The sequence below is a fragment of the Sceloporus occidentalis genome, unplaced genomic scaffold, assembly GCF_023333645.1.
Source record: "Sceloporus occidentalis isolate IW3139 unplaced genomic scaffold, rSceOcc1.0.p SCAF_7, whole genome shotgun sequence".
NCBI lineage: Eukaryota > Metazoa > Chordata > Lepidosauria > Squamata > Phrynosomatidae > Sceloporus > Sceloporus occidentalis.
This window is the reverse complement of record NW_028316987.1, coordinates 90,478,826-90,501,461: the sequence shown is the minus strand read 5'-3', so window position 1 is coordinate 90,501,461 and position 22,636 is coordinate 90,478,826. Positions and strand designations below refer to the sequence as shown.

The following is a 22,636-nucleotide window of genomic DNA, read 5'->3' as shown; positions in this document are numbered from 1 at the left end:
ATTCTGTTCTGTGCATGGTTTTTTATGTAGGTTGCAGAATCTGGACTGCCTGTGAGAAACTTGTTTTTAAGCATGGATAAACTGAGACCCAGATATTATATTAGCACTGCTATTAAAGAAATGTGCAGTTGGGGTTCAATTTTATTCTTTTAATGATAAAATCATCTTTGATCACCTTTGATGTGTTTGGCATGCATCTACTAACTGTGTGATCCTATGCAGATTTATTCATACATCTCATTGACTTCAGTAAGATTCATTTCCATTTTACACAAGACTGCAGCCTGAATTTGGCTTTATCAATAAGCAGGTTCACCTATGCATATGGATGCACATATATCCTTTGATTTGAATGGGTTCTGGTGGGGTCTTTTCTGCAGAGGACAGGACTATAGAATGTTTGGATTCTGATAGCCTTAAGTAGTAGTTATACCTCCAAAATAAAGAAAATCAAAGTAATAAAAAAATGGAAGTAAATAGTCTACCTTTCCCATCATCCCAAATATATCTGAGTTGTCCTGATTCCCTTCATCTAGATACTTGATAGACTTCTTAACAGCATGTGGTTTGTCAGATGTAACATATATCCATCCTTTCAAAACAAGCCCCTGAAAGTTTAGAAAAATAGTAGGTTGCTTACCTATAACCTGTAACTTTAAATAAAACTTATATGTAGTGTTATCCCTAAAATATGAGGCTGAAATTCTTTTGCTAAACTATGCAATAATAATCTGCTCCTCCCAATATTGCTCATACAAACTGCTATGGAGTCCCTTAAACCCATGGCTCTTGATTAATGTTTACATTTCACTGTTAGCACTAGACCACAAAGCTAAAATAGTGAAACAGGAGGGAGGGGGCAAAGAAGAATGGCATCACCCTAGGTGTGAGTTGTTATTCTCTTGCTGCACCGGCTGATTTGATGGTCTAATCTGACAGCCTCTACAGACAAACAAAATATTTTGCTTAGTGGTGGGTTTCTGTGATGTGCTTACCATTTTCCCCCTGAAGAATCAGATAATATTCTGCTAATTGTTAATGTTCTGATTGTTTTTGTTCATTTTTGAAGCTGATTAAAAAAAACCCAATCGTGTAGCACATGTAATTCAACTATGGAAAAAAGAGAGTGGTAAAAACTTCACATAAGATATGTGGTAGAACACCTCTCCTCCTCTGCTACATCTCTTCTGGCTAGGCAGCTATTTCAGGGATGGAGTTTAAACATTCATTGAATATATGCAGTAGAACTCCCTTTTCCAGTGAGACCTAATCCTCACATATTCAGAGCTATCACCCAGCCACCATGGACACTGGTTCTGCTCAAGAGGATATCTGGGGAGCCAGTAGTCCAAAAGAGGGATTTTCCCAAAGCACTTCTGAGTTTAAGACAGTTCCCCAACTGAACATATGTTAGGTACCATCAGCTCTGCCAGCACTGAACATCTGTTACCATAAGAGTAACACTCTTATGTGACTCTGGCTTTCTTGAAGCAAGTGTCTGGCACTGGCAGAACTGACAGTGTACCATCTGTTCAGTAGCATGTGCACTCACTATAGTCACAGAAGCCACAGCCTTGACTGCTGGATACAGATGTGTGCTCTTTTCTCCCCAACACCTTTTAGTGTGAATGAATTGGTCCTGATCCAAAGTGGTAACACATGTACAGAACTGCTGTATTTGCACAGTCATCACTTTGGTAAGACTGAGGGCACAATACCTTGCCAGTTGATACTTTACAAAGAATTTCAAATGACCAAGAGCACATTTAAAACAGATGCTGAAGTTTAGATGACAGGAACAGCCTCATTTGCTTTACTCTACCTCTCTTGCACCATTAGATACTTTCAGCATTTTGTCGACATACTCTTTTGCTTTTTCGTGTTTATTCATAAGCCACATAAACATTCCACTGTAATACAAGGCACTGCTTCCAGCAGTCTTCTTCATTTCCTTTAATTTGGTTTCTAGATCCAAAACGGCAGAGGAATCTGAAAGTTAATAAGGCATACTATAGTATCTGTTTCCATTATATTCCACTCGTTTTAAACCCAGGTAATACAAGCAGTCCAACAAAAAAACAAAAACAAAAAACCCTTCTGTTTCAAGGTGAATCAAGGTGAAAAGCTCAAAAGCAAAGCATATAGCTATGTCAAGTGACAAGACTACTGCCAAAACTCAAACTCTATGTTTCTGAGGGTCTCAGCAGAAGTGCAGTGTGATCCATAAGTGAGTCCACAAAGAATCTTGATTTTAATCAGAGACAGACTCAAAATTGAAAGGGTTTGATGCTCTAGAATTTTTTTTATTTACCTTCTCAAATAACGTATTTTTCACACAACACAATTACAGCACTTTGAGGCAACTTCAGCTTACAGGATTCTGGTATTCGTAGTCTCTCAATACTGCCTGCTTACATTATAAATCCAAAGATTTTGTGGGATGCAGTCATGGCAGTTAAAGTGGTACCAAACTGTGGGCCTTATCGCACAAGGCTCCTTCCCACCCTGCTATTATTGTTTTCTGCAAAAACAGGAACAAACTGCATTTGCTCTCTTAGCTTTTGCACTTCCAAAACTAATGTCAGGAGTGGTTTACCACTGCCTTCTTCTGTACAGTACTAACAAGTGTTAGTTATGGTGCCACTGTTGTTGTCATTGAGAAATCCTCTGCCAGTGTCTTCCCCTATTACTCCTGCTGCCCAGTTGCTGTGCGGCACAGTCTGGCTCCTCAGAAAAAGCCTGTCTGACTAAAGAAACCCTATCAGCAGCACTGTTACTGTCAGCATAGCCTCTTGCTTCACAGGTGCACATAATCCCACCAGCACAGAAAGGCAGTGCTAGGGTGGGTGATGAATGGTAATATATATATATATATATATATATATATATTGTTATAGAATCATAGAGTTGGAAGAGACCGCAAGGGCTATCCAGTCCAACCCCCTGCCATGCAGGAAATCTAAATCAAAACAAGCTTACCAATATTTTCACATCTTTTGTGTGCATAAATGAGACCAAGGAGGCAGCATAAGGAAACATCTACATGACGTTTCCGGGCATTCTCAAGGAGTGAGATGCCTTCCTGGATTCGGCCTGCAAAAATATAACTCATTCATTAGGTTATAGCAGTCACTACTTTGAAAACTTATCAGAAACATGTCTTTTGGAGGAAAAAGTCAGATCCTAACCTTGTGTAGCACAATCCTTCACATGTCTATTCAAATGTAAGTCTCAATGAATCTAAAGGGACATATTCTGGTTAAGCATGCATAGGATTATAGGTTTAGAGTGGTCAGATTGTTATAGTTCAGTTTAACAGTACACCACTAAGATATCATGGTAGACTTTATCACTTTTTGCTCCAGATATTAGTCTGAATGTAGAGCCTGAGGTCATGTAATCTCCAGCTTTACAATATGATTTACAGCAGGGACAGTTATGTGATGCTTTCCAGACCATGATATGTTCAGATTTTCTTTAAAAAGCTTTCTAGTTTAGTTTTTCTAAAAAAAGTTTCTAGTTTGATTTCCCTTAAAATGTAGATCTGACATCTTTGAAAAGAATAGGTATTTTAGCTCAGTTTGGCTTTCAGGCTAATTTTGTACTTAGGATGAAGTACATTTATTGTTCCTACTGACACTTCATGAATCAGCTTCATAAATTGCTCAAAGGATGCCTATTTGGAGGTGCCAGGCTTTTAATTTCAGACTAATAAAAGTAAGTAGCATCTCTGCATTCTTCAAAACTCCATGCAATCATTCCACACTTATATCCTGTTTCTATTCCAGACCAATCCGTTATGCCTCATTTCAGTTTGAAATAATCCACATTTTGGGTTCAGTCTATGTACCTCTGAATAATTTAAAAATTCTTCTAAACAGTTAGAGATATGGGCAACATTCAGTTTGAGCCACAAACAAGAACAGGAAAAGGCAAGTACTTTCCACCCTTCCTCGGTGTTATGATTTACCGAGAAGCAAGGTTCCCAATCCTTTGAAAAACATCAGCACTGCATCATGAGGATGTTTTGCCAGTTCAACATTTGTCACATGAACGACATGGTTGAAGTATTTTTCTTGAGCATAGTATAGAATTCTAGCCTAGAAAGGGAAAGATAAGACATGGGAATTCATCTTTGTTCAACTCAGTACACAAAGCAAAATGACCACACAAAGGCAAGATTGCCAAATCCACCACCAGACATCTTGTACCTTTCAGAGAACTGCTAGACACAGTTACTTGGGCATAAGCCTCACTGAACTCAGTGGGTCATACTTCCAAGTGTCCGCATATAGCATTATACGGTCAAACTGAAGTTTATTACAAATACATCTATGCCTAGGGCTGCCATAATTGTCCACTTTTACCAGGGACAAAATGTAGGACAAATTCAAGACCAAACTGTAGGGCAACTGCAGGACAAAACTCAGCTCAAAATGTAGGACATTTAAGGTCCACCATTTTTCTTCAATGTCCTACATTTTGGGCTGAGTTTTGTCCTGCAGTTGTCCTACAGTTTGGTCTTGAATTTGTTCCACATTTTGTCCCTGGTAAAAGTGGACAATTATGGCAACCCTATTATGCCACTTGTCTGCGGCACAAACAAACCCCATAGCATTTTGCAATGATACACAGACCAGAGCTGGTCAGCTTTGTTTGACCCATGGCCAGTTCTTTGCTGAGTACTTGTCCCAGTGTGTACTTTCATGCTGGTGTCAAAAAATAGCCAAAATGAGACAAGAGGCTATATGCCTCCCTAGACGTTGGTTTCCCTTTATTTATGCTAAAGCAAGTGTTTTGGTGTGGCCTCCCAAAAGTAAAAAAGGTGTCTGAAAACCCCACAAAGAACTATATAACTATGCATCTGTTGCACAGCATGGATACCCTATTGATATCAATAGCTCTAGCAGCAGTCAATGGCACGAAAGTGGCCAGGGTTGTATCCCCACCATATAATAGCACTTTGGCCCCATTTGAACTACCATGGCTCTATTGTATAGCATTCTAGCATCTGTAGTTTTGCGAAGGGTATTTCGAATTCTCTAGCAGAGCTGCCTAGAAGGGACTGAGTAGTTCCTCACTCCCCAGCTACAAATCGCAGGATCCCACAAGATCTTGGGTGTTAAAGTGGGACCAAACGGATCCACACTTCCAGGTGGTTTTTGAGGTAGTGCTTTCTTCTGCCTAATTCTTTTTCTTTTGTACAGCTGATGCCTCAATGGCTTCAATCCAGAATAAGACTCTTGTCCTCGTTATGAAACCTGCTCTTATGAAATGCCTTCTTTCTCCCTGACTACTGCTTTTGAGACTTGGCTGCTGGTTGGGGGGCTGTTGGAGCTGGATTCGATAAATTTGCATCCACTTTCGCCAACCTATATATTATTATTATTTTGATTATTATATAAGTGATTTTAGTATATTAGCGTGTTGTTATTTTGGCATTTTCGAATCCTCGCTCCGAAGGGCCTGCCTGAGGTTTCAGGTGGCAAGGGAGCCAAAGCCCACTGCAGAAACAATCCAGTTTGAGGCTGCTTTAACTGCCCTGGCTCAGTGCTAGGGAATCCTGGGAACTGTAGTTCTGCAAGACATTTAGCCTTCTCTCTCAGAGCTCTGGTGCCACAAGGAACTACAATTCCCAGGATTCCCTAGCACTGAGCCAGGGCAGTTAAAGCAGCCTCAAACTGGATTATTTCTCCAGTGTGTTTTGGTCCAGTGCTGTTTTATCATCCTTTTTTTAATTATAGCGCTGATGTTTGATGTTCTGCCCTTTGGTGGAAGAAAGGGCACCAAAACATTATTATTATCTCAACCATTATTATTATTATTAAAACAATGGCAAGGCAGGTCTTATATTTGTAATTGTGTTTTGGTAATAATAATAATAATAGCTAAAATAATGGCAAGGCAGGTCTATTATAAAACCCCTCAAATAAAGAAGAAGGCAGGGGCAAGCCTGACTGAATCCTCCTCCTTTGTGTATATATATATATATATATATAAACAATGACCACTTTTGAAAAGGGAGGCGAGGGTACCAGCGCCTCAGGGCCGCCGTTCGCCATTTCTCTGACTGGATTTATAGAAGAAGAGACTGAGACGACCGTTTAAACCACCAACGGTCACACCTCCTCCTCCAAAATCCAAACCAGCGCATGCGCAACGTCGCCAATATTATTTTTTTCTCGACCCGTCAATCAAAAAGCAGCACCACCAATCACCGCCCGGCGTGCCTGGTTACCGTTGGCCACGCCCCTTACCTTGGCCCCGTTGCTAGACGCCTTTTTTGCCTTCGTCACCCTTCTCCTCCACTAGAGACCCCGCCCCTCACGCGGAAGGGGGCGGGGATAGCCTCGACCTATAGGGTGCCAGTTCGTCATCTTTCACTGGCTCCGCCCCGTCTCCGCTTGACGGACGTTCGTTGCTCGCGCATGCGCGGTCGGCGCTGCAGTGTTGGAAGTGGCTGAGGGGAGAGGATGAGGCGGTGATGGAGGCGCCTCCGCGGGGCTCTTAAGGTCTCCGTTTTCTTGGCCATGGGGCTGGGCTCCAGCTCCGAAGGGGCCCCCGACGGCGGCTCCGAGGGCTATCACGTCCATGGGGTAAGCAGGAGGGGGTTGAAAACAGTGGGGTGCGTCTACGCGGTGGAAATAACGCGCTTTGACACCGCTTTGAGTGCTGTAGCTCCTTCTTATGGAACCCTGGGATTTGTAGTTTCGGAAGGCCTCCTTCAGCCTTCGCTGGTGCCTCGCCGAACTACAAATCCCAGGGTTCTGTGAGCTTGAGCCATGACCTGGATGACAGAATTGGGAGCATACTTATCAAATTTGCAGATGACACCAAATTAGGAGGAATAGCTAATACCCCAGAGGACAGGATCAAGATTCAAAATGACCTGAATAGACTAGAAAGCTGGGCCAAAGCTAACAAAATGAAATTCAACACAGAGAAATGTAAGGTATTGCACTTAGGGTGGAAAAATAAAATGCACAGATATAGGATGGGGGACACCTGGCTGAATGAAACTACGTGTGAAAGGGATCTAGGAGTCCAAGTAGACCACAAGTTGAACATGAGTGAACAGTGTGATGCGGCAGCTAAAAAGGCCAATGCTATTTTAGGCTGCATCAATAGAAGTATAGTGTCTAGATCAAGAGAAGTAATAGTGCCACTATATTCTGCTCTGGTCAGGCCCCACCTAGAATATTGTGTCCAGTTCTGGGCGCCACAATTCAAAAAGGACATTGAGAAACTGGAGCGTGTCCAAAGGAGGGCGACAAAAATGGTGAAGGGTCTGGAAACCATGAAGCCCTATGAGGAAAGACTTGGGGAGCTGGGGATGTTTAGCCTGGAGAAGAGAAGGCTAAGAGGTGATATGATAGCCCTGTTTAAATATTTGAAAGGATGTCATATTGAGGAGGGAGCAAGCTTGTTTTCTGCTGCTCCAGAGACTAGGACCCATTGGAGCAATGGATGCAAGCTCCAGGAAAAGAGATTCCACCTCGACATCAGGAGGAACTTCCTGAGAGTAAGGGCTGTTCAAGAGTGGAACACATTCCTTCCTAAGAGTGTAGTGGAGTCTCCCTCCTTGGAGGTCTTTAAGCAGAGGCTGGATGGCCATCTGTCAGGGATGCTTTGATTCAGAGTTCCTGCATGGCAGAATGGGGTTGGTCTGGGTGGCCCTTGTGCTCTCTTCCAACCCTATGATTCCAAGGTCTTTAGCCTTCTCTGCACAGGAGAAGGGCTGGCAAGCTGCAAATCCCAGGATCCTGAAGGCTTGGGGCCATGGCGGTTATTATTGTTGTCACTTCCTGCCGAACTGTTTTAACTGACGTTATTCCAGTTAAATGTTTTTATTGTTATTATTTTGTATTAACGGGAGGGAGGGTAGACAAGTGGGGTTTTTGGGGGATGGTTTCATTATTATTTCCTGTGACTTTTGTATTTGAGGTTTTCCTTGCTGTTACCCACCTCGAGCCTCAAGCGGGAGAGGCGGGATACAAACAAATATTTTACTATTGTTGTTGTTATTATATTTATATTTATTTATATCCCACCCTTCTTACATGATTGGGACTCAGGGCAACTTACAACATTAAAAAGACACCATACAGTTAAAAACATATAGAAACAGTACGTTAAAATAGGGTTAAATGACTACAACAATGAAAACAAATTCAATGATAAAATATCAAAATGCTTTTAAAAAGATAAAAATGCTTAAAATGCATTAAAACAATATAATACCCCCGTCCATAAAGTGGTGCCAAATTGCATTACTTCAAATTGCTTTGAATTACTTCTACATTACTGCTTCTAATTACTTATTATAAAATTATTATTATTGTTATTATTATTATTATTGCTGTTAATGTTAAACTGTGGACTAAAGCCAGGCTTAATTGTGCATCGCGAGATGCAGTGAATTCAGTGCTGGTGAAAATCTTGACTGGAGCAGATAGGAATCTTGCATAGTATCATAGAGTTGGGAGAGGCCACAAGGGCCACCCAGTCCAAAACCTTTCTGCCATGCAGGAATGCACAGTCAAAGCACTCCCTGCGACAGAAGGCCATCCAGCGTCTGTTTAAAAACCTCCAGCGACGGAGACTCCACCACTCTCCAAGGCAGCGTTCTTACCATCAGGAAGTTCCTCCTGATGCTGAGCTGGAATCTCTTTTCCTGTCGTTTGCATCCGTAGCTCTGGGTCCTATTCTCCGGAGCAGCAGAAAACAAGCTTGCTGCATCCTCAGTATGACACCCCTTCAGCTGTCTCAACTTAATGACGTACCCTATTTTGTTATCAAAACAAGGCAGTTAGTCTTGTGATTTGCTCTAAGTTGTTGTGCTAACTAGTCGTGTTTTCGCTTATTTTAGACTTAATGTATTAAGGATGAGCTAATTGATCTGTGGAGTGATTTGAGTGTTGGACTATGAATCTAGAGACCAGGGTTCAATTCCCAGCTTAGCCATGAAGCCCATTGTTCAAGTCACATTCTCTCAGCCTCAGGGGAGGGCAGTGGCAAGCCTACTCTGAAGAAATCTTGCCAGGAAACCCCTATGATAGTTGGAAGTTGGAAATGAAGTTGAAAATGACTTGAAGGTGCACACAACACACAATTAGTCTGTCTACCCAGTCTATCAGCTTACACTAATTATGTCCAAATTTCATTTGGATCCAAGACCTAGCTTCTGTTGGAGTAAAGGCTGTCTCATATCTTTTAAAGCACATCCGCACATGTAACTGCTCAGCTCTTTCGATAGCATTCCCTGATTTTTTGTGCAGTGTGCTAAAAGGGCTGCCCCTTGGGAGAGGAACTCTGTTAGTGTTTGCCTTGAGTGTGTGTCTACCTTCAGGCTACCTGTCCAGCTTCATCAGGACTAGCCTGAAGGAAGGAAGAGCCCTCCCTCCAGTCCATCTGCCTTGGTCCAGGCCTCAGAGGGAGCGAATAACCAGTGGGCCTCATCCCCTTGCCCTCCACCATTCCCTTCTCCTTTTGTGTCATGTCTTTTAGATTGTAAGCCTGAGGGCAGGGAACTGTCTGATTAAAAATAATAATTGTAAGCCGCTCTGAGAGCCATTAGGGCTGAAGGGCAAGGTATAAATACCTAAATAAATAAATAAGAAACCTATGACAATCCCATGAATTTCATAGGGTTTTGCCTAGATATAGCCCTGTTATTTTTTCATTGACTGAAGAAATATCTTCTTTCCTCACTTGCATCTGTGGTCAGTTGTAATATTACCAAAGGGAGAAGACCTACTAATCTTTTTCTTCACAGTCATGTGCAGTTAGATTTAATTTCAGTGCCATCTTCTTGTTCCTGCTTCAGAGCCATCTGGTAAACTGCGGGCCTGATCCAGCAATACCGTTTTTACTATAAAATCAGACATACAGTCTTTGAATAATCAAACACATGCTTTTCTCAGCTCTGTATAAACAGGACTCCTAAATACTTGATGCCTCTGTATCTGTATAGAATATAAGATGGAGGAGAGGGAAATGTTTCTCACTAGCCATTTATCATCCTTAAAACGCTGGATTACTTCAACTGACGCAGCTGTCACCACTTGGCTATGTGGTTTAAATGTATCAGATCCAACCTGTTTATGTGTTGTCTTTGGCCAAACATATGTTTGTAAAAAGAGAGATCCTCACACACACATATATATTTATTCCCATTTGTAGACAATGACCACAGTTTATTTTGATGAAGATCATACAGATCTTTCTCTCTCTCTCCCTTCCTCCTTTTCTACCCAGTCATCCTGCCCTGGGGATATTCTGGAAAACTATTGTGAGTGCAGTGTCTCTGTAATGTGTCTACGTCTAAGACAGGGGTAGGCAATCTTTTTGAGCCAGGGGCCGGGTTGCTGTCCCTCAGACAACTGGGGGGCCGAAGCCAAAAAATAAATAATTAAATAATTTTTAAAACATTAAATATATAAATAAACCAGGACAAATGTAGGACAAAATTTTCAAATGGAAGACACTTTTTTTAAAAAAATGGAGGACACACGAAAAAATTTGCTGATTTTTTTAAAAAATGTTAATATAAATACATGTTTCTGAGGCTTCAATAGACAATTGCCCCCCAAAGGCCCCGGTGGCAATCGGCGGCAGGACCGGGCTGGGGCCGGTCCCAAGGCCTCGCCGGGCCACATCCGGCCCACGGGCCGCAGGTTGCCTACCCCTGGTCTAAGAGAAGAGTTTGCGATTTGATCTTAGAATGGTCTGTCCTGTACTTCTTTTTCTCCTCTTTTGTGCAGAGACTGTGAACCATGACAGTGGAAATGTTATGATACTTTCTTCAAGAACTTGAGTCCTTTAAAAGGTCCCTCATAAGTCTTTGTATGCTGCTTCTCTGCTTATTTAAAAAAAATTTGAACCCGCCTCTCGGAACATGGTATCCTCATTCAAAGATACATCGCCACGTTAACCTGGAAAATCAGCACGCAAAGAGATCTTGTAGCACCTTTGACACTAACTGAAAGAAAGAAGCTGGTACCATGAGCTTTCATAGACTTGAGCCTCTTTCCTCAGATGCATTTGGTGGAGAGGAAAGCCCAGGGGTTTGGCAAAAAAGGAGTGAAGTTATAGCTGTAAACTGGGGTGGGCAAACGTGTCCCTCCAGATGTTTTGTGCATACAGTTTCCCTCAGACCTAGCCAGCACAGAGCAATTATGGGACTTGCAGTTCAATGTCATCTGAAAGGCCACAGTTGCCGAGCTCTGCTCTAATTTGTTAAGATCACCCAATTTGATTGTAGGCCTCTTGTTTAACTGTGTCCTATGAAACAACTTTAGGAAATGTTTAACCCAATATGTCATTGCTTTCAAAATAAATAACAATGATTTTGTAGTCTCCAGCAGGGTTTCATGTAATTCCAAGAGGAGCAGGACTGCTTTGCACACTAAATTCCCATTGAGGTTGCCTTGTGACTTCAGTTTGGGTATAGAGGAGAATTTTTTTAGCCTGTTTGTTGCAGTGGTTGACTGTGATACTTCTGTTCTTGGCCAGAAGCAATTCTTCCAGTTGTTGTGACAAGCTTCTGATTGCTTAGCTTGGAAGTATGCTTGGTATGGACCGTTTCAGCCAACTTAATTTAGAACACGCATGCTTAACAGTGACATTCCTTTTCATCCAGTTCATACATGTGTAAACTGTGCTATTTTTGCAGGTCCAACAAAATTCGCCGGCTCAGCAGGCTGGATTGGAGCCATTCTTTGATTTCATTTTGACAATAGGACACACTAGACTGGTAAGTGACTGGCACACAAGTCTCTCTGAGTCTGTTGTTCTTGCAGATCAGGGACAGCACTTGGAAAAGATTACTTGTTTCAAATTACAAGTCCTAGAATTCAGCCAGGTAGCCAGCATGGCCAATGACCAGCAGACAGGGACTGTTCCTTATTGATCATATTTGAACCTTTTTTGCTGCGCAGCACAACATCACTGGATATGCTGGCTGGGGGATTCTGGAAGTTGTAGTCCAAAATAGTACAGTACCTTTTGCAAGTTATAGCCAACTGCCAGTTCATCAGACATGTGGATTGTAGCCACAGTTGATAAATATTTAAAATATCTAAATTTGTTTTTAAAAATCTGTTAGTCTTTCAGAAGCCTCAAAGCTCTCTTCCCTTCACATTACTTATAAGTTACTTATAAATTGCATTTTTGTCTTGTTCAGTTAGCCCACGAGGGTTACACAAAATCACTAAAAGACCAGTTTCCTGCAGGTTTGCAATCTGAACAGATGCAACACAAAAGGAGAAAGTATGGAAAGGAAATAGTTGAGGAAACAAGGAGTGTTTTCATAGGGTCACCTCTTACCTCACTGTCTTCATCTGCAACCCACTGGGATTTGTAATGTCATTTCTGGCAGACTGCTTTAGGAGGTGGCGGGATTGAGGTGCTGCCTTCTAATCTTTTTTCTTGAAAGCTCCTTCTCCAGCCCATGGTGGTTGACCACAGCTCAGTATTGTTTCAGGTTCTTTAGCATTTCAGCAGGTCTGAACAGAGAATGGTTGGTCAATATCTGGCACCAGCTTAGGAAGGGGTAAAGTTGTAATTTGGGGCCTATGGCAGCACAAAAGAGCCCTGTGACCTTTTCTGTGGGCCCCAGTGGCCTATGAACAATATCAAATAAAATAAAAAATAAATCACATTTGCAGATTTTGTCTGCCTTTCCCTTCTGAACTTTGGAAGGATTTGGGAGTGAATTTTGTGACCTGACTTTTCCAGATTACTGGAATTCTCATATTTCCTGTAAAATAAGTGAAAAGGATCCAGGGATCTTAGTGGATCACAAGTCAGCAGCATGATGCAGTAGCCAGAGAAGCCAAGTCATTCCTAGGCTGCATCAGTAGGAGCATAGTGTTCCGACTGAGAGAATCTATAATATCACTCTGTTCTGCTTGGATCAGATGTTCCGAGAAATACATCAGATGCAATCCTGTTGATGAGGCTGAATTCCTTCCCCTTTGGCATGTACAGCTGGGCAGAATTACTTTCAGTCATCTGGATTTTTTTTGTGTTGCAAACAAAGCCTAGTTTATGAGAAACCTGTGGCATACTGTGAAGGGAAGGTGTGGAGGGTGTTGACACTGGTTCCTGTGTCATAAAACCTGTTTTGGGTGCTTGTTCAAATATGACCCTGTCAGTAATTAACTTGTTCAGAGGGGCTTGGCTCACATACATTCTGGCAGACAGACAGAGTCTGTTTTCACTTGAGAAAGGCAAAAAGAATCGGGTGTATTGCTCCCTCTCCACTTTTTGCCTAATCTGAGCCTTGCTTATCTAGAATTAATTTCCCCCTTTTTAAGTCAGCTATAGTACAGCCAAGCCTATAATTGTTATAGTACTGTTCATATAACATACAAGATAAGCCACATAATATTATAATGAGAGACAGTGTTAGCTACTCGCATAGGGAAGAAACTCTGTCCTTTATGTCACTAGTGTGAGATGTGGTGTGTCTTTCTCATGATATACATTTAATGCACGCTTTGGCCACATGTGATCACTGGTTTTTTTGCGGCCCACATTACTCTGCCTCTGATGCTGCTATTGAAATTTCGTGCCCCTCTAAAGACCCCTGACCTTTTCAGAATCTTCTTAGCTTTCCCTGCTGGAAGGGAAGGCAATACTCTGCCTTGCCGCTTTATGGGGTTCTACAATGCAGCAGGCCACACTGGCATTTTTCCGGGAGTGCAGAAAGTGTGAATTCTTGCCACTAAATTTTGATGGTCCTTTGGTGACAGTAGAAACTACTGCAGCAGGAGCCTTGGGAGCAGTCCCTGACAACAGCTGTATGTGGCTCTTTATGGGTTGGTGTGTATGTGCAGCTTAGTCCCTTGACACTGGGAAGTGCTCCATCTGTAGTTTAATGAGTAAATTTAAACTAGTAACCATCACCACATCTTGTGATTGTATTGCTCAAGAGTGGTTAGTCTATGTGCTCCTCCAGATATTGTTGAACTACAATTCCCAGTAGCCAGTGGTGAGGAGTACTGAAAATTGCAGTCCACCGACATCTTGAAAGCTAGATACTTTGCATCCTTGGTATTGCTCATTATTTCTTAGAAAGGAACAGAATTGCAACTGTTTCACTGTCGGGGGTCATGTCAGTGCTCTGACTTCAGTTTATTCCATTAAAAAGCACCCTTCTGTCAGTTATTTGAACATTATTTTCTGAACTTGAGAGTCTGTTGACTGATGTATTTGAAAGCAAAGTTCTGGTATCCTCCTTTCCTGTGTTTAGAATAAAGAAGGTGACACGCTGAAAGATCTGCTGAAAGCCAATGTGGAGAAGGCTGTGAAGCTGGAGGTCTATAACATCAAAATGATGAAAGTGCGTGAGGTGGAGGTGATTCCTAGCAACATGTGGGGAGGGCAAGGCCTTCTGGGAGCCAGCGTGAGGTTCTGCAGTTTCCAGGGTGCCAATGAGCATGTTTGGCATGTGCTGGTAAGCAAGAAACTTAATGTATTTGACTGCCATGAAGCCTCTGAACATTTCAAAGCATTCTATTTTTATTGTTGTATATCACACCTTTTCATCAGCCCTAGAGCAAAACCCAGCTTATCAAAGCGAATCAAAGCTAAAGTAGATACACTACAGATCATACAAAAGTACAGATCATACAAAAGTTAAAATATAGTTAAGCTATCATCATAATTGAACAAACTGTTAAAAGTGTTCGTTGTTGATTTGCCATCAAGTCATTTGCAACCTATGGTGAGATGTTTCTTGGCAGCATTGGTTCAGACGGGGTTTGCCATTGTCTTTCCTCTGAGGATGAGACTTGCCCAAGGTCACACAATGGTTTTCCAGGGCCAAGCCCAGGTCTCTCTGAGTCTGAGTACTCAATCCATTATACTGTATTGGCTTTCCAGTTAAAAGCATGCCCATTTTTAAAAAAGGGAGGGAGCACAAAAACAAAATAGACAATCTAGAATATCCTTACAGACTTCTTTCCCCTGAGCAGTCAGCCCTTAAGGGCTTGCTGAAACCAAAACGTCTTCACCTGCTTATGGGAGGAGAGCAAGAGGACACTAGTCTAATATCACTAAGAAGGGAGTTCCCTCTCCCTTTCCCCCACCAAATCTACCCGTGATGGTAATAGGACAGAATTCATTCATTCATTCATTCATTCATTCATTCATTCATTCATAACCATGGGAAGGATCATATGTGTTCTCATCTGTTAGAGGACACCACTTGGGCCTGACTGGTTCCTCATATGAAACACCTAGTGTCCTAGCACATGTCCAGCTCTACCATGCAGCATCGCTTCTGGCTGGGATTAACAAGAGCAGAACCTTCTCTATGAAATGGTCCACTACTAAGGATTTTATAGTAAGCATACGCTTACCAGCACTCTTGGGAGGAAGAGTTTGCAAAACAACGAATAAAGACTATTTTTGGCTGTTTGATATATTGACTTATCAGTATAGGTGTTACCATGGCTGATGATTGTCTTTCATTAGGATGTGGAGCCAAGTTCGCCAGCAGCATTAGCTGGCCTGAGGCCATACACAGACTACATTGTTGGATCGGATCAGATACTGCAGGAGGTAAGTGGGTTGTGGATTGTAGACAGCACTGAGAGATAGTCACAGCAATGGGCACAACTAGGAAGGTTTTTTTTTGTTGAAAATATTTACTACAGTAGTTATATCCTGCTTTGTATCTGTGGATCTCAGACTAGCATACCATAAAATCAGTTTAGAACAGTTCAAAGCAATAGGAATAATTTTAGAACATTAATAGCATATAAACCATATCTCCCAGCCTTAGAATATGCTGCATATGCACATTCTTTTCTTCTGATCAGTCTCTTTGCTGTGATAATAGTTCAACATTTCTGTGTAAAACTTTGTGTAAAGATCCATCTTCCATAGTTTGCAAGGTTTCAGAAGGATTCATGTTAAATGGTAGAGGAAAATACAAAAGGCTGGATCCAATCTCCTTAGAAGTTTGGCCAAAACAATTCCTGCAGAAGAATGAAGATATAAGGCCCACAGTCCCATGCCTGTTTGCTTCCATAACAAGGATGCTCTTCTTTCTCTTCTCCCTCACACATGTGCTGGGCCACTTGTTCTCTTTTACTTCCTTACTGCCCCACTGTTTGTCCCCTTTTTGCCCCAGCATTAGTGCACAGAGAATTAACAGATGAAAGCATTGACCCATGTCCAACTGTTATGATTTGTATTTTGACAGTTTCATGGAGTGTTGTGTGTAAGCATGTATGTGTTGTGCGGAGAGGGGAAATAGAGAACATATTGCCTAGGCAAGTCCTCGTATAACTCGTTACCCCTTATGCTGTTGGACTAACATCTCCCATTATCTCCTGCTGGAGAACAATGGGAATTACGGTCCAGCACATCAAGAGAAGCCTGGATTGAGGGGTGGGCTGGCCTGCTAAGACTTCTCCCTCCCCCCCCCCCCAAAAAAAAAAAATCTGGAAAATGAAAATCATATAGTGAGGAAACCTGGTTTATAGTTATCATGTTAATAACAAAAGTATGTTTGATACAGTCAGAAGATTTCTTCTCCCTGATTGAGTCCCATGAGGGCAAGCCCTTGAAGCTGATGGTCTACAACACGGAAACAGATTCCTGTCGAGAGATTTTTGTCACCCCAAATGGAGCCTGGGGTGGAGAAGGAAGGTAGGATATGTGATTAATGGGATCCATCATGGTAGATAAGGTCAGGATTACTCTCAGCTTGCCATACATTGGCTCTTGTTATTAAATCATAACTTGTTGCTAGATGTTTGAAATAATTTTTGAACTTTACAGTGCCCTGTGAGTTACAGTTTGCTTTCATGTCAGTCTGTCAAGACACTTGGCCCCATGAAATCTACAGAGTGGGTGAGATCTTCACACTGGAGAGCAAACCATTCCTGGTGTTCATATTGCTGCCAGGTACACTTGGTCAGGCAACAACAAAGTGCTGGGGATGCAGAGAACATTGAAGCACCACAATTTTTGCCCAGAGGGCTTACATTCCTTATATTTGGAAGAGAAAGGTAGGGGTTGAAAGCACAGGGAGGGTTTGATGGACTAACAGACACCCTAAAAAGCATGAAAGTTTAACTGGTCCATAGAAAGCTGTGTGAGAAGAGTGATGTGGTAAGAAATTGGATGGTGGGTCCTGGAATATGGAGCAATGCAGAAGATGAGTGTAACCTGAGGCCCATACACATCTCTGCTACTCACAGCAATTGTGTCCTTTCTCCTGTTGTGTTTCTACATGGCTCCTGTATTGAAAATGCAATTTGAGTGTTAAAAATGTGGTTTGGAGGCGAGAAGGGGATTGAGTCTATGATTCCATTATTTGATTTTCAGTATGGAGCACAACTTGGGAATGTTAATGTGAGTGCTAATGTAGTATGTTGCTCATGTCTCACTTTAGTCTCCACCTAGTATGGTCAGATGGAGATGTTGACATATCTAGTCAGTGTGTAGGAGATACACACTTGTTTAGTCCTTTGAGATGACGGACGAGGAAGAAGTGGATAAGGAGCCATTCTTATGATTTGACTAACATGGGCGACTGTTTGCTCTGGTCTCATTTTATAATCCTTCCAGTACAACAAGTGAAGCTACAAGTCTGTGACTATCAAGGCATTTTTCTTTACCTTCTTGTAAAGTTTAGGGTGTGGCATTGGATATGGCTATTTGCACAGAATCCCAACACAGCCTGTTGTGCCAAAGAAAAAAACAGAAGCTGGTGCCCCTTCCCCTTTGCCCGCAGAGGACATGCCTGCAGAACCCCCGTCCAATGGCTATACAGAGGTAAGCCTTTCAGAATGAAGGATGATTCTAGCTGCTCTAACATGCAACATATTTCTGCTACCTAATACTCCTCACATTGCTGTGAGCAAGTCATTATCCTTTCTGCTCCCCTGCATTCTTAATATTTATAAACTGCTTAGATCTAAAAGTTTCAGAGGAGTGTACAGCAGTCCTGAAGTACAGAATATAAAATAAATGCATGAAATGAATACGTTGTTGAAATTGTCTGCAGTTTTTTTCAGGTAAAACTGATGCTTTATTAATGAACTGCATCTTCTCCCCGTTTGATGAACCTCACTGGTCTCTAACTTTGACAGGCATGAGCTTATACTGTTTGCATAGGTAGAAATAATATTATTCCATTTCCCAGTAAAAAATGGGTTTCCTAACTGTTGGAAAGCCCCACCAGGAAGGACATTATTATTATTGTGTATTTATATAGCATCATCTATGTACATGTCTCTTTACAAACAGGATAAAATGTTTATAATCATTTCAATATAAAATACTAAAATACACAACTACAATAGAATGCAAAAAAGGGTCACACACAACAGATAGAAAATGCATAGGGAGCAGAAAGGTTTTTGTGCAGTTTTCTTCTAGTATTTAAATCTCAAAGTATTCCAGATGATTTTCTGCAGAGAGGAGCACCTGACTTTTTTGTGTAAAAGGAAATTCTGTTTTCTGTCAGAAATAGTGTTTTCTGCACAGGAAATGTTTTTGCCCAAAAATCCATGTTTTTTGTGCACAGAAAAATTCTCTGGGGTGCTCAAATACAGGGAGAATACAATGCAAAAATACTTGTTTTCTCCCACACTTGTGAAAACTACAGTAATTACCTATTTTTGCATGAAAGGGCAAAATAATTGAAGATTTACATCCCTATTTCCATGCTTCAGAAAGGAGATGGTGAATTAGGTATTTGGGGAAATGTCATCTACCTTCCCTATAGGAGTTCTGAATAGCTGTGTGTCAAATGTTCCTAATTCTGAAATATTTAATCTCTCTCCTTCTTTAATAAAAGTGTTTTTCTTTTTATTCCCAGGCCCCGCTGTTGGCGGCTAACTCCCAAAGTGAAGAATCCACAAACCTAGATCACAGTACCACTCAAAGTGTGAATGTGCATCCAGTAGAAAATTCTCTTCATCCACCTCCTCCTGTCCAGAGAGTCATGGATCCAGGTATTTTAAAACATACAAGCCTATTTGTGCAAAAGTGTGTCAAAAGAAACTGAATTTTTTTTTAAAAAAAATTGTGTTGACAAGGCAGCTTTTGACATGTATTTTGCTTGTACAAGGAGCGAGGAACAGGGCAAGTCAATGAAAGGAATAGGGACTTGAAAACTATCTTCAAGGCACTTAAGCACTAAGATTTTTAAGAGCCACTCCCCTCCCCTTTTCTGTCATGTCTCAAAAGTTGAATTGGGAAGAACTGAGATTGATTGGATCAGGGATATGTCAAAAGAAATGTAGGAGAAATTTTTCCCCATGGGGCTGTGTGTAGCTGACCAAATAGTTAGAACCTCAGAGGGAGAGAAGAGGACCCAGGCACAGTTCCATTGTGTCTTGACTCCGGTAGTTGATGAAAGGCCCTTTATTCCAACTGCCATGGCTCTGGCCTCCAATAAATAGGTAGGCACACTCTGTTGTGCCCTCATTGCAGTGGCTGGTGAGAAGGCCTTTTCTCCATTCCAGTCACCACCGTTGTGGCTTCTGAGGGAGAGAAGAGAAGGCAGCATCTACTAGACTTAACCCCCCATCTCCTTTTCCTCGTGTGTTCTGTATTTTTAGATGGTAAGCCTGAGGGCAGGGAACTGTCAAATCAATGATTTGTAAGCTGCTGTGGGAGGTTTTTTGAGTGAGGTGCAGGGGTATAAAGGCTGTAAATAAATAAATACAATAACCTGGGCTCTCTTTAATTACAAGTCATGTTAGTGGTATTTAGGGAAAGGAGGAAGTTTCATTTTTAAATCAGTAGCTTTCAGTACCCTAATAAATTACTCACTGTGCTTCCTTATTTTTCTCCCTTTTCAGGTTTTATAGATATGTCTGATGCTTCTTTTCCTGAATTAATTGACTTAGTGAAAACAATCAATGTGCCTTCTTCTTCTGCTCCTTTGAACTTAACAAACATTCTGACAACAAGTGACAGCTTAATAACCCACAGTGGAGCACATCCATATTTTGGTAAGCACATTTTAAAACCATTTTCTTTAAAAATGTGATTGAACTGGAGACAGCAATTGCAGGCAATTTTTATTAACGTGATTTTTAGTAAACATTGGCAGTTCATCTCTGATCCACTGCATTGATGCAAATGGTTTAAAGAACCATAACAAAAGGGATACATTAAAAAAATCATACAGTGTCACACTACTATATTGACATTGCAAGCAGACTGAGCAAGTCCTTGCCAAAATCCATAGTATAGAAATATTTTGCAGACAACTAATTACAAAGAGTCTTGTGGCACTGTTATTTTGTTGCAGGACAATTTTATGGGCAGTTTGGCTTGCAAAGTCTGTTGGTTGGTGAAAAATTCTTATCTAGTAGTGAGATGAACACTATCACTATACAGCAAAGAGCAGAGGCCTGACAAAATGGCCTGAGAGCCAGTACCATTGTTCTTTCTGCCCCGACATAGCTGGTCTTGGAATACAGTTGCTGCCAACTCACCAAAACTGAGTCAGGAGTTACTTGTTCAATCCGTCCAATATTCTGCTGGGGAAGGTTACTGAAACATAAAGAACTCAGCAAGTTATGTGAAAATAGACACCATTTCTTGTTTAACAGGGCTGGTATCCAGGATCACTTACTGCTTTCAGGTAGTAGTGAAATCTTGTAGCACCTTTGAGACTAAACAAAAGAAAGAAATTGGCAGCATGAGCTTTTGTAGACATTGGTCTACTTTCTCAGATGTTATCTTTGAATGTTTTCAGATGGGTCTGTGCCATTTTCCCCAATCACAGTTAGGGACGTTATGCATATGAACCACTGTGGGATTTCTATTGGTGGAAGAAAAAGAATCCATCCAAAATAGAAAGGGGATTCTTTCCTTTCTTTTTGGGGTTTCCTACAAAGGAAGCCCCTGTGCACCCCAAAAATCTGCCCCAGAAGACTGGGAAAGACACTGGAGTTTGTGTTTGGGTAGCTTTTAGAGCTTGGAAAAGGAGGTGAAAAAACACCATGCTGGCCCTGCACAAACAGCACTATGTTGTATTTAGTTCAGTGCTTTGGGAAGTACCAGCACTACTATTTACTGTAATCACGCTAAATAAAATTTTAACTTGTGTGTTTCCAGTTTCAGAAGATTCAGCATCTTATCCAGAGGGTGTGTGTCCTCCGTCGGAGTTACAGGAAGGAATGCCTTTGGATTCTTCTGTATCATCTCTTCCTAAGAATGTCTCCATAAATGCCCCATCTAAACTTGATGACAGTGCTCAAGAAACTGATTTGCTCCCAGATGGGACTGAAAGTTCCCCGTTGTCCAAAACATTACAATATGACAATGATGATGGAAGGGTTGAGGGACTGACAGAAGAAACTTCATAGCCCTCAAAGTGAGGCCCTGCCTCATGCTTTAAGCATACCAGAACCTACAAAGCTGATCCTGGGATGCCCAAAGAATTCATCACAGCAAAATCCAAGGTGCCTCCACTAGCATTGCCCTAACAGGTCACCACTGGTTGTTGGGACATAGGCAATAATACTGACAGTTTGAGAAAGAAGTTTTTAGATAAAGTGGTGTTTTATAGGAATTTTGTCTTGATCCTATAAACAACTACCTAGATGGCTAGCAGTAGGAAGCACACCAAGCTCTTAATTTCAGTTGAGCTCTTCATCTCGTTGTTTTAATTCTGACCATTCCTGCATCCCTGAGTTAAACAGAAATGGTTTTATTTTTTAATCATTTTATTTAATTCCGCAAAAGTAATTCTTATAACTTGACCTAGTGTTCTGGACACTGAGGTAGAACCTGATTCATAATGGAAAAGACATATTGAACTGTTCTTTTGGATGCTTAGGACATGGTCCAGGCCTGTACACCCACACTGTTAATATTTAACAGACAGGTGGGTGTGTTTCATGCAATTATGTGGATTAAGATCATGTGACATCTGCCTCACCCTTGCAGACCTCACTTTCACATCTGAATGTGCTACAGACACAAGCAGTTCTGGCAGGGAATAGCTGTGCACAAGATAGACTGGATCATGCCCTTAGACTGAACTGTACTTTCAAACACCAAACAGCTATTTACTCTCCTGTACAACTGCTTGCTTCTTGAAGCAGAAATATACTTTATAGACAACAGGAAAACTTCCTTAGGAAGAGTAGTTTAAAGGTGCAAATACTTTAGCAATTTAGTTTTTATATTTACCTTTTAATTGGGAATGTGCGTTACTCAAACGGTTCTCCTGAGCCTTTGTCCACCACTTAAGGCTGAGATTATAAGGACATAGCTGATGAAATAAGTTAACATTTCATTGACCACCTTGAAAAATCAGATGTCTGTGCTCATTTGAGGTGTATGCTGATGAGAAAATAAGCCACTGCATTTCTCAAAGGAGGTGGCTGGTCTCTCTTTGACCTTTGGCACTACTGAAAGTGAACATGTTTTCTTTCAACATGAATTCGTTTAGCACAGCTAATGCATATTCTGAAATGGGTTTTATAAAATCACTAGTTTCACAGGTTCTGTTTCCTGGAAGATTGGAAATAAATACTTTTAAGGGTTTAAAGCCAAGTTCTTTTTTTCCAAATCTCTAACTCTGGAAGCACTCTTCAGCATGGCTGGTTCTCCTTCCTAATGGATGTATTATAATTGTCTATTTACC

General features: G+C 41.4%; 2 protein-coding genes across 9 annotated transcripts in view; one reads left to right on the top strand and one right to left on the bottom strand.

Annotated features, from left to right (window-relative positions):
• The window catches only part of LOC149310082 (tetratricopeptide repeat protein 21A-like), a 41,010-nt gene extending 34,887 nt beyond the window's left edge, over positions 1–6,123 (bottom strand). For 5 of the 8 annotated variants that reach the window (XM_089533653.1, XM_089533658.1, XM_089533652.1 and 2 more), the window contains exons 1-5: positions 6,036–6,123; positions 3,971–4,100; positions 2,980–3,093; positions 1,823–1,989; positions 486–608 (exon numbers count right to left, since the gene is read on the bottom strand). In XM_089533653.1, the coding sequence (XP_089389779.1) occupies positions 486–608; positions 1,823–1,989; positions 2,980–3,093; positions 3,971–4,100; positions 6,036–6,062 (561 nt within the window). In that variant the 5' untranslated portion in view covers positions 6,063–6,123. The remainder of the gene's footprint in view (positions 1–485; positions 609–1,822; positions 1,990–2,979; positions 3,094–3,970; positions 4,101–6,035) is intronic. The other 3 variants (XM_089533660.1, XM_089533656.1, XM_089533654.1) reach the window with 2 other exon arrangements.
• A 316-nt stretch (positions 6,124–6,439) lies between these two features.
• On the top strand, positions 6,440–22,540 carry LOC149310081 (Golgi reassembly-stacking protein 1-like). Its single transcript, XM_089533651.1, has 9 exons — positions 6,440–6,596; positions 11,675–11,755; positions 14,258–14,461; positions 15,484–15,570; positions 16,535–16,665; positions 17,652–17,796; positions 18,845–18,980; positions 19,833–19,985; positions 21,100–22,540. Exons 1-9 carry the CDS (start codon positions 6,531–6,533, stop codon positions 21,348–21,350), a joined length of 1,254 nt encoding a protein of 417 aa, XP_089389777.1. The 5' UTR covers positions 6,440–6,530; the 3' UTR covers positions 21,351–22,540.
• The last annotated feature ends 96 nt before the right edge of the window (positions 22,541–22,636 follow it).

What these genes read in the sequence shown, in the direction of transcription:
- LOC149310081 (XM_089533651.1), top strand. Translation starts at nt 6,531, where the DNA reads ATGGGGCTGGGCTCCAGCTCCGAAGGGGCCCCCGACGGCGGCTCCGAG. An exon ending in CAATAGGACACACTAGACTG is followed by an intron (nt 11,756 to 14,257) that starts GTAAGTGACTGG and finishes TCCTGTGTTTAG; the next exon opens with AATAAAGAAGGTGACACGCT. An exon ending in GCCTGGGGTGGAGAAGGAAG is followed by an intron (nt 16,666 to 17,651) that starts GTAGGATATGTG and finishes CTTCTTGTAAAG; the next exon opens with TTTAGGGTGTGGCATTGGAT.